General features: G+C 43.3%; 3 protein-coding genes and 1 long non-coding RNA gene across 4 annotated transcripts in view; 3 read left to right on the forward strand and 1 right to left on the reverse strand.

The window, feature by feature from the left end:
- Window positions 1-12: 12 nt before the first annotated feature.
- Window positions 13-1,353, forward strand: NPC2 (NPC intracellular cholesterol transporter 2). The gene is made up of 4 exons (XM_072428974.1): window positions 13-110; window positions 236-343; window positions 452-624; window positions 1,027-1,353. Exons 1-4 carry the CDS (start codon window positions 23-25, stop codon window positions 1,114-1,116), a joined length of 459 nt encoding a protein of 152 aa, XP_072285075.1. The 5' UTR covers window positions 13-22; the 3' UTR covers window positions 1,117-1,353.
- Window positions 1,231-10,075, reverse strand: AREL1 (apoptosis resistant E3 ubiquitin protein ligase 1). Its single transcript, XM_072428972.1, has 19 exons — window positions 9,941-10,075; window positions 9,184-9,309; window positions 8,726-8,952; window positions 8,409-8,646; window positions 8,143-8,306; window positions 7,877-8,048; window positions 7,438-7,652; window positions 7,284-7,361; window positions 6,308-6,449; window positions 6,048-6,169; window positions 5,071-5,146; window positions 4,874-4,983; window positions 4,559-4,738; window positions 4,171-4,296; window positions 3,499-3,628; window positions 3,298-3,356; window positions 2,975-3,064; window positions 2,702-2,877; window positions 1,231-1,609 (listed from the first exon to the last, which is right to left on the reverse strand). Exons 2-19 carry the CDS (start codon window positions 9,197-9,199, stop codon window positions 1,507-1,509), a joined length of 2,424 nt encoding a protein of 807 aa, XP_072285073.1. The 5' UTR covers window positions 9,200-9,309; window positions 9,941-10,075; the 3' UTR covers window positions 1,231-1,506.
- LOC140342678 (uncharacterized) lies at window positions 3,552-6,210 on the forward strand. Its single transcript, XR_011923123.1, has 2 exons — window positions 3,552-3,661; window positions 5,583-6,210. It is a non-coding gene; the product is annotated as an uncharacterized lncRNA (long non-coding RNA).
- The window catches only part of FCF1 (FCF1 rRNA-processing protein), a 6,995-nt gene continuing 6,012 nt past the window's right edge, over window positions 10,024-11,006 (forward strand). Inside the window, exons 1-4 of the mRNA XM_072428973.1 lie at window positions 10,024-10,096; window positions 10,325-10,392; window positions 10,565-10,636; window positions 10,738-10,886. Coding sequence (XP_072285074.1) covers window positions 10,094-10,096; window positions 10,325-10,392; window positions 10,565-10,636; window positions 10,738-10,886 — 292 coding nt within the window. The 5' untranslated portion in view covers window positions 10,024-10,093. The remainder of the gene's footprint in view (window positions 10,097-10,324; window positions 10,393-10,564; window positions 10,637-10,737; window positions 10,887-11,006) is intronic.

Below are 11,006 nucleotides of genomic sequence, written 5' to 3' on the forward strand. Positions count from 1 at the left end.
ATTGTTTCTTTCAGCTGTCGCCATGTCGCTGGGTTACATGATTACACTGCTACTGGCATCAGCCCTCTTCACCGTTGCGGTCAGCGAGCCTTTGGTATACAAGGACTGCGGTGAGTATGGTGGCTGGGTGATATGTGAATGATATCAGCTGATCATCTCTCTAGATTTTTATCCTTTAAAATTGGGGAACAATCTATGTGCTTTTTAGGCCTCTGACTCCTTTTTATCGTTGTAGGCTGTGAAAAGGGGAAGCTTCTGACTGTGGATGTGTCACCGTGCCCCAAACAGCCATGTCCTCTAGTAAAAGGCAGCACCTACACCATCAACGTCACCTTCGCCAGTAGTAAGTGTGGTGTGCAGGCACCATGGGGGGGGGATTTTTGCAGGCGCTGTATGGTTGGTGTGGCTTTTACAACTTTGTGACCATATCTGTCTCATTCTTTCCTGCCAGATGAAGTAACGCCGAGCTGCACAGCTGTAGTCTATGGCTATTTGTCCAAAATTCCAATACCCTTCCCCTTACCAGAAGCAGATGGGTGCAAGAGTGGGGTATCCTGCCCCCTGCAGTCTGGAACAACCTACAACTACCTCACCAAGTTGCCTATCAAACCAGAGTACCCCAAAGTAAGTAGAATGGTATTTGTGCTTCAGTCATGAATGGGTGTCATAGCAAATGTGATGCAGTAGAGTCAGCAGTAATTGTGTATGTGGAAACGCTGTGAAAGAGTATTAGCATCTTTCTGAGTGGTAGTATAGTTTTTAATAGTATACAGGTGGTTCTGCTTGTTCTGGATAAAGTGAAAGTTGGCAATAAGCTTGGAATACTATTCCTTTTATTCCTACCTGCATATACAGCCTAATCAGCCTGACTTCCAGTCACTTATGGGTCCAGTGTGGGGATGAGATACATAGTTCATTTTGTACCTATCACTCGTGCAGTGAAATCAGGACCCTGTCATTCCACAATCATGTGACATTCCTTTTTCCTTAATTCCTGTGTCTGAGTTGTCATTGTGTCGCCCACAGATGAAGCTGGTTGTGCGTTGGGAGCTGCGTGACTCTGACAACAAGAATCTGTTTTGCTGGGACATTCCAGTCCAGATTGTGGACGGCTGACCGTGAACCATCAATATTAGTGCAATATGCTGTCCTTTAACTATTTTAACATCTCTGTCTAGCACCTGCTTTTTTCTGACTGCTGTGCAGTTTTAACAATTCACAGACAATAAATTTCGTTTGTTTGCTAATTTTTATTGAAAAAAAAATAAGTTTGAATCAAGACTTTGCTGATTTAACACTTATTCCAGGAGTTGTTTCTGATGTTCGAGCCAATAAAGTATTATTTCAGCTGCTTCTCCATGTCAGTTTTTTTTTTACTGTCTACATGGGTTGGAAAGTTTTTTTTTTTGCCATGCTTGCTCCCTCTCTCTCTCCAGGTCCCGTGTTCAATCCTCGTTTGGGGAACATTGTGCTTGTGGTCCCTACACAAAGTATCACTGAAGGCAATCACACCATTCCAAACCCTTCACAGCCCTCGCTGATGGCAAGCTTCAGCATATGGTGCATCTCCTCGTATGAGTCGTATGTGGGAAGACACAGCTGGTTAAAGCTGAAGAAGAGAAATATCACATCATAAGACTTATCATATCAATATCCTGCCCTCTAGCCAGGGTCACCCATTACCTAAGGACAGGGATTCAGAATCGCACACTACTGCGTCTGCAAATTTTCCCTTTGCCCTTGCACAATGAAAAAGTTTCACTTCCTCACTACAATCTCTGTTCCAGATCCTGGTAGACAAACATGCAGTCATGTGGGGTGGGGGTGGAAAGTTTAACAATAGTCCAATAAAAGTTCTTCTACCTCTCTTGTGCATGCAGATACTCCATGTGAATAGACTGCCCCCCCCCTATGTACTATATGTAATTTGTTGTCATGCTGAATGACACCCAAATACCTACCAAAATCATCCTGTACTACAAGGAGCCACATGGTACTGAAATGCTAGATGGTGCAGGAGTATTAAGACAGATGAACTGAGGCTTAACGCAATAGACGTTTTGTTTTTTCTAATGTTTGAATGTACAATGCTACTTAAATTAGGTACACCTGTTTAATAGTAGTTACAACTGTTTAATATCTAATCAGCCAATCACAGAACAGCAAGACAAATCATTTGAGGATGACGTTGCAACCAGGCATGATAGAACTAAAGGCAAGTTGTAGCAGAACTAAACTAATAAAGTGGCCACATTTTGTGTATATAAGTCTTTGCTTCCATCATGATCTCAATAAAATGTGGGAACATTGTGGTATACAGGTTCACTTTGTCACTAAGCCAATCACATCAGCCTCAGGAGCTTAAACTTCAATGTCTCCCCCAAAGTCTAATTACAGGGGAGGGGACTAGCATTATAACACAAACAGTTCATTGCTGTACAGAACACTGAGCCAGGCCCATCAGTCTCTATATTATAGTCACACCTTTTTTTTTTTAATACATTTATATAGTTTTGACATATACCATATTGCTTTTCGAAGAACACTAAGCCAGTCTCATCAGTCTCTGTACAGAGGAGCTGACACTAATGCTCCCCCTACAGTCACACCCTATTATTATACATATATATAGCTCTGACATATACTGCAGTGCTGTACAGAGAACAGATTCATTGTAAGGTTTATGATAGCAGGTGCTTACCAGGTGTGAGCAGTGGGTAATGTGCCATGGGTGGGGGATCCAATGATCTGAAAGCTAGGGCACAGGGCAGCGAACCCCCCTGGTGGGAGCTGGGAAGATCCTGTAGTAAACTGTAGTAGACGAGCCAGCTCCTCCTGTGTGAAACTAGAAACCACAGCCCAAAACCAGCTCATGACCTGTCAGGGTAGCCACAATAGACCAGTTAGGAAAATAACATTCATAGTGCACAATACGCAAAGAGAGACGGGATAAACCCACACAGACAGTGCTCACCTTTTCTCGGAAGTGCCAAGTTCCTCCAATGACCACAGCATGAGCCTGGAAATCCTGCACAGCAATGTGCCCGGTGCCACACATGAGGAGCTGGGGAAATTGAGCAGATAGTATGATGTCGTCAGGGCACACAACAATTTCTATATACAATATGGACACACACCAATCTCTAGTCAACAATCTACCAGGATAAGGCTGGGGAAGGGAAAAACTAACAGAAATCTACATAACTAGATTTCACCCAATTATGTCCCAGTCACTCCCTAATATACACCTACATAATCAGATACAACCCTTATTATTGTAAAATCCCAGACACTCACCTCCAACTCATTCTCATCAAAGATGCCAAGGAGGTTGTCTGGAATGAGTTCATTCAGCCCTGTGAGACGAAAGAACCGCTTAGAACACAATACCTTACACAATACCTCAAGTTAAAGGTTTACCTTCGAATAAAACAGTCAGTGACTATCCTCCACCTTACAGTGACCAACGTGAGAGATGCAACCCTCTGATTTCCTCACCTTTCAAGAAATGCTCCACCTCCTCTCGCACCTGGTTACACAAGCGGTGCTGTGCAAGAAGATTCAGATAATAAATCTTGTTGTCATTGTTCACAGAAATGTGAGATCCGCCTGGAATTAGCTCCACCACCTACAAGAGACATCACATGGTATCCATTCAAAGGTATGTTCTGCACAAGCATCAATCATTTGTTTACTCTCTAAGAGATTCACACCAATATATGTGATTCATGCTTCTGCACTTTACCTTCAAATTCCTCCACAGCTCTTGTCCCATCTACCTCTCTGACCTGGTAGAAAAATGCCCCCCTAGCCACTCTGTTCGCTCTTTCAATGACCTACTAATGACTTCCTTACTCATAACCCCCTCACAAGCACGTTTCCAAGTTTTTTTCTAGAAGTGCCACCACTCTCTGGAATGATCTTCACTCAAAACCCATCTTTTTAAACTTGCCTACCCTTCTTTCTTTGTATCCTAAACCCTCACTACTTCCCATTACTCCATGTCTTAGGGGCAGGGTCCTCTTCTCCTCCTATGTCACTGTCTGTATATGTCTGTATTTTGCAAGCCCTATTTAATGTACAGCGCTGTGTAATAGGTTGGCGCTATATAAATCCTGTTTATTATTATTAATAATAATAATAATAATAATAGTGTAAACAGACACTGACCTTTTCCAATTGACCCCCACGGCTGTATTTTTCCTCTGCAAACACCAGATCTGTATCTGTGACATCGTGAGTGAGCAGGTAAAGGACCTTGGACTGGAAGAAATCTGGGTCATCGGTCTCAAAATACTGAAACACATTAAAAAAAAGCCAGACTTACATTATATACAAGCCACGACACCTAGATCAGCATCGGACTATGCAAGTCCAAGATGGCGCCAGGGCAATACAGAGTCAAAAGCACTTAAACCAGGTTCTAATATTGCAAAACATGAGAGATCCAGATGTACTGAGAATTCCACACGCACAGCAACTGGTTTACATTAAATGGGCAGTATATAAAAATGTTGTGATGTAGTTACTGAAATGTTTATCCCCTTGCTTCTTGTACCTTATAGTGCATTCGAAGTCCAATAATCTGAGCCAGAAATGAACGGGTGAATCGGGCCCGCACCAGCTGTTCATATCCTCCTCCCTGACATGATTCAAACAGGCACTTTCCAACCACCCGGCCAGCAAACTCATACAGCTTCAAGCGGAGCCCAGGAGGCCGACTGGGGTTGGGATGAACCTGTATATAAAAAAAAGAAAGAAAAAAAGTACAGGACACTAGTTTAGAGGGTTTTTTGGCAAGGCATTTGACTATCTGCCATTAGAACACCCTCAAATTTCCAAGCAGCAGAATGGCAGGGGGTTGAGGACTTACCAGGCCTTGGGTATTGTCACTGAAACGAGTGAAGAGTTTATTGTTTGTATCAAACAAAACTTTACAGATGAGTTGGAACCACTCTCTGCGCGGCCCACCCCAGTCAAGAGCTGCAGACAAATTTATATTAATGAGTTAAAGGACAAGTTATATAAACAGATGCCAGATGAATAACGGTAGCTCCACCCACAACTTACCTTCTTCATCCTGAAAAACCACTTCAAAGTTTTTGCTCCAGTCAGACACAGAGAAGTTTCTTGTGGTCCGGAGGGACTATAAAAAAAGAGGAAACATGGCTACAGATAGGGATTAGAGTTTTTGTACCCTGATAGACTAATACTATTCTTCCTTATGACTGGAGGTTCTGCAAACACAACCTGGATAGACACCTTCTCTTTTCTTATCTTTCGTTCCCCTCCCCCTTTACTACCTCTTTTTCCTCTGTAATTGTTATTACAGAAACTGAGTTTGCTTTGTCATAGTATTTTTTTTCTTAACTCTGTTTGTCTTGCTGTTGTTTATCAGGAAATATTGAGTGCCATATATTTGTACAAACCACTTCCATGTTTGTTATGTTCATATAGTCTGTCTCTATACACGTTTGATATATTTTACAATTGTGACATCATCCCAGATTTGTATAGATTTTTATTTTTTCTATGCATACTGAAAAAATGTTTTAAATAAAACTTTTTGTATGTTATGTGAGGATGCCCCCCCGCAGAAACAAAGAAACAAACCAAGGGATGCCCCTCCAAGAAACAAATCAGAGGATGTGAGGATGCCCCCTATCCCACAGAAACGAAATCAGAGGATGCCCTCCATTCCCCAAAAACAAAATTAGAGGATGCCCCCCATTCCACAGAAAACAAAACCAGAGGAAACAAAACCAGAGGATGCCCCCCCATCCCGCAGAAACAAAATCAGAGGATGTGAGGATGCCCCCATCCCACAGAAAACAAAATCAGAGGATGCCCTCCCATCCCAGAGAAACAAATTCAGAGGATGTGAGGAAGGCCCCCCATCCCGCAGAAACAAAATCTGAGGATGCGAGGAAGCCCAAGCAAAAGAAAAAAAAAAAAATCAGAGGATGTGAGGACCACAGCACAAGGAATTTGTGTGAAATGCACCACATAGTTTAAATAAAAAGAGGTTATGGAGTTCTGCTACTCACACTCTCCAGCAGCGAGTGTCTGTTAACTCTCAGGGTTATTTTACTACGGTTCTTCTTGCAATGAATGTTTTTTAGCTCTTTCTGGAAGAAGGCAACCTTATCATGGAATGTCTCTGATCCACCTACAACAGAAAAGAGGATTCATCCATCAAAAAAATGAAAATCCTTACAGACATTAAAGAAATAGGAGGCTTCAAATCCTATTGCCACCCAGCATACACCAGGCTCTTCCTGAATGGGAACTATGGATTTAAACTCACCGATATTTAAATGCAGGAAGCGTGTGAAGGTGGCAGCCATGACATTGCGGTCTTTGCAGCTAACTTCTATTGGTGGCTGCAAGCCATCATCCACTTGTAAGGACAGCAGACCATGCAGAGGGTCTGGGGGAAGGTACAGAAACTGCAGAAACAACAATACACACACTTAGAATTATTAAGAGAATTATTACATAGCAAAGGATGGAATGGAATTCTGGTAGGCAGTCGAAAGTGGAATGGTATGTAGAAATGCCGCAATAGGCTACATACCGGGTGAATAAGGGTATATGAGAAAAGTGTGATATAAGGAAGTGAAGAACAGGGGCCAGAGGAGAACCAAATGAAGGAAGAGAGATATCTTGAGGTAATGGACAGAGAATGGAGAAGAGGCATGCAAGGAAGTTTTGAGTTGTAAAGCAAGACATAGATGGAAGAGGTAAAGAACAGAGGTAGAAGAGGGCTATATGAGGAAGGTATGATACAGACAGAACACAGAAGATATACAGGAAACATGTAAAAGATAAGAGGTGAGGGACAGGAAAGCTAGAAGAATGTACTGGACAAAAAGACAAACAAGGGCCAGAAAAAGAAGGCATAGAATATGGAGGTGATGGAGAAAAGACACACAAGGGTCATGATATGGCCAGCGTGATATATAGAGGTGATGGAGAAAAGACACATAAGGGTCATGATATGATCAGTGTGGTATATGGAGATGATGGAGAAAAGACAAACAAGGGCCATGATATGGTCAGCATGATATATAGGGATAGATGCAGCAGAGAGACCAGGGCCATGTAAAGAAGAAGTGATAAATGAAGGTGGCAGGCGACTAAGGAGGAGCCATACAAGTAAGGTAATATATATGGTGCTGGCATACAATGAGGAGAAGGTACTACACAAAGAAGGTGTGACATATGAAGGTAAAGGGCAGAGATGATATATAGAGGGGAAAGAAACCAGAAATCTGTCTCACCTTGGTTCCAGGGCATACACGGAAAGTGAAAAGCCTCCATGGAATAATACGCAGGTAAAACTCCTTCACTGATAGTTGCTGCAACAGAATACGCAGACGTTTAGGTCATAGGCCGGGTGGGAGAGATTCTCTGCTCAGACAAAGTCGGACTTACCTTGGGTGAGATATAGAAATAGACCTTTTTAGGTTTTTTCATTCTCTCCAGAGCACTCCCATTACATGAGATGGTTTGATCTTCTTTCTGACTTGATGATGGACTCAGCTGTCCAAAAACATTTGGAGGACTGGAAGGCGGGTAGAGGTAACCCTCGAAGAAAACTCCAACTCCTGAACGTGAAACATTGTTATCCACAGCGGCCTTTTCTTCATCTGCAATACACAGGCAGAAAACCCAATTAAACATGAGAAAAGGTTCACAACACAGGTGGAAAGGAAATGGAATTTTTGCAACAAAAACTCCATGATGTCCTACAGCAACCATTTAGTGTCTTCATCTACCAAGCAGAAATGCCTAGAAGATGATTGGCTGCTGAGTGCAGAAAATACAACCTTTTTTTCATACTTAGAGGGGCCACAAAAGTACACCAACTCACCACTTAGAACAATGATGTTAAAGTTTCCGTTGCTGACAGGATGGCCTTGGTAGCGCAGAGTGGCCTGGAAACATCCAGTCTGCAGAAGAGTCAGGTGAAGCAGGACACGGTTTTGCTTCCCACTACACACAGTGGTTTGGCAGCAGCCTTCTGCCATCCCCAAAACACCGAGCTATGAATATAAAAAAAAAAAAAAAAGTCATTAAGCCATTAAGCCACAAGAATTACTCTGAATATTCACCGTTAGATCACAGGGGGACGCTCACCTCACTGAGTGACAGCGTGTAGCTTTCCAACTCTCTCACATTGTCATTGGCTGGATTCCCATATTGATCACGTGGAGCAATATGGAGAGTGTGCTGCTCTCCACAAGTCAGTACAAGAGTGGAAAAGTGTCCCATGATCTGTGTCTTTGCTGGATCTACAACACCTGCAAAGAAACAGCAATAAGGGGACTGCCACAAGTATATTTAACAGCACATAACTGGATACAACATTACACTGAGCTTGTCCTGCAGGTACAGCTTCTTACCTGGATGGAAGACCTTGTAGTACGGACTATGCCCAACATTAAGGCCACCAACGCTGATGGTGATCTGGTATCTCCCAGACTTCCTGACAGTGAAAGCCGCTTTCACCACATTTCTCAGGGGATCCTGCAGAACCTCTAAAGTGACTGGGACTTCCAGAGAGAGCTCTGTGTGTGAGATGTGGACCCGCAGAGACATGGTACCACTAATGGGGAAAGGATGACCATTCCTGTAGAAGAGCTGCGGAGAGAAGCAAAAGGTCAGATCCAGGTACAGACACAGGGACATGATCCAAAGATTGTGGCCAGATCAATCTTACATGGACTCGGAATCCCATTGGCTGTCCAACCTCACATGGCTCATTCCAGTCCCAGGAGACCTGACAGGAGCGAGGCTCCAGGTATTTCCCCCGTACATAGTTGTAAATGGTACGCTCTGCTCCACGTTCACGTCCCTCATGGTGCCAGAAAGTAAGGACTCGGGAACTGAGTTCAAACAGGAACTTAATGGTGATGAGGAGGACACACATTAAGCCCGTAACGCTGCCTGTGCAGAGACAATAAAATGATGGATATGAGATGACTGAATCCCTATAAAAACTAACACAGTAGAGGAAAAGAAAAATGGAGTGCATCAGAAGCAAAAAGAAACAACCTGGCCAAAGGTAAACTCACTGGAAGAAGCCAGGGCTGCCATAGACCACAACCCCCCCATGGCTGACAAGCAAAGACTGACCACTAACAGATAACAAAGGTGACTGCGGCTGTGCCGGCTCACCAATAATGTACAACATCAGTGCACAGGGTGGAGGCTGATCGATGTGTCATAGCATCTCCTCCACATGGCTCACATCTGGATGGACTCGTCCGCTGAATCCGGAGATCCGTCTGCCAGAACTGAAACCTGCAGGGAAAAAAAAAACCTGAGTTTAAAACACAGCACTGTGATTGGCCAAATCCTATAGACCAATCACACGTTACTGAGGCCATATTGCTGGAAGGATTGGTGATTGATGCAAAAAATATTCAGCCAATCATAAAGCAGAAACAAATGCTGCATAAAATCCCAACAACCACCGACGCAGCTCCCATCTAATGCCCCATGTTATCTGCCCACAACATGGGATGACTGGGGAACAGGAAGAGAGAGGAGTCACAACTCTGCCCACTTATAAAACCCAAACATCACCCCAAACTCCACAATACCTATTGTGTGATATTTTCCCCACCTCCTAGATTGTAAGCTCTTCAGGTCAGGCTCCTACCCTCTTCCTGTGTCACTGTCTGTCATTTGCAACCCCTATTTAATGTCCAGCGCTGCATAATATGTTGGTGCTTTATAAATCCTATTTTTTATTATTACTATTATTATTATTATTAATAATAATAATAATAATAATAAAAATAATACCCCTCCCCCATTTATTCATTTTATATTCCACCATTACAGCTCCCCTTCCGAATCATCCTATACTTCGCTTCAATGTACAACCCCCAGCTACCGACTCATCCAATACACCCCTCCTGCTATTTACCGGAATCCTTCCCCCTCCGTATTTTGCCTTTAATTAGCCGCTTCGCTGCCATCCAGTCTGTTTCCTGTTTTGGACTGGCTGGTCATGTGACACAACAACCGGCTACGGAAGTGGGCGAGGTCGTGTGACGTCATTCTGTGCGACATTGGCAGCATGGTAAGGCGATTATGTGTGTGAGTCTCTGCTGGGGAACAGTGAATAACAAGAAATATATAATCTATCTGTATTCATTGGAGGTTTCCAACAGAGACTATCTATCTTTATCTATACATCTATAAAATAATCTCTTTATATAGATGGAGGGATGTGTAATGGATCGTGGGGGTGTTAGGTGTCGCCAGGGATTTCTCAATCTTCCTCCTAATTTTCTTCATTCTTTGTTAGGGTAAAGCAAAGAAGACGAAGAAGTATGCGGTGATGAAGAGGAGGATAGCCCTCACCGATCAGCGCATGTGAGTATTCTGTGCAACATCCAATGTGATTGTATTGTACGTCATCCCAATTCCCTGTATTGGGGGGTGGGGGGGGTGTATTGTACGTCATCCCTCTCCCCGTATATGGGGGGAGTGTATTGTATGTCATCTCTCGCCCTGTATGGGTTTTTCAGCAATGTCTTTTCTTTAGTAAAGAGAAGGATCGGGCCAAACCACAGCAGAAGAAGGAGGAGGATCCAAGCGCAATTAAAGAGCGAGAAGTGTAAGTAACTGAAATGATGTTCCAAATGTAAAGGGCTCTCTCACCAAATTATACTGGTTGGGGTATGAGCCCCCCTTCTGATGGATTTCTTTCTCTGTTAGTCCCCAGCTGCCGTCCTGTCTCTTCTTCCAGTATAATACAAACCTGGGACCTCCATACCACATCCTGGTGGATACAAATTTCATCAACTTCTCTATCAAAGCCAAATTGGACATTGTGCAGTCTATGATGGATTGTCTGTATGCCAAATGTGAGTACCTCATCTGTCCCCCAAGATTGCCTCTATGTCAACGGTCAATACCCCATCTGTCCCCCAAGATTGCCTCTATGTCAATGGTCAATACCCCATCTGTCCCCCAAGATTGCCTCT

This window comes from Pyxicephalus adspersus, chromosome 12 (assembly GCF_032062135.1).
Source record: "Pyxicephalus adspersus chromosome 12, UCB_Pads_2.0, whole genome shotgun sequence".
Lineage (NCBI taxonomy): Eukaryota > Metazoa > Chordata > Amphibia > Anura > Pyxicephalidae > Pyxicephalus > Pyxicephalus adspersus.

Coding starts and splice junctions, on each gene's coding strand:
- AREL1 (XM_072428972.1), bottom strand. Junction 8,049..8,142: donor ACACGCTGTCACTCAGTGAG/GTGAGCGTCCCC, acceptor TTATATTCATAG/CTCGGTGTTTTGGGGATGGC. Junction 5,147..6,047: donor GACACTCGCTGCTGGAGAGT/GTGAGTAGCAGA, acceptor CTTTTTTTATAG/TCCCTCCGGACCACAAGAAA.
- NPC2 (XM_072428974.1), top strand. CDS start 23: ATGTCGCTGGGTTACATGATTACACTGCTACTGGCATCAGCCCTCTTC. Junction 111..235: donor TTTGGTATACAAGGACTGCG/GTGAGTATGGTG, acceptor TTATCGTTGTAG/GCTGTGAAAAGGGGAAGCTT. Junction 344..451: donor CAACGTCACCTTCGCCAGTA/GTAAGTGTGGTG, acceptor CTTTCCTGCCAG/ATGAAGTAACGCCGAGCTGC.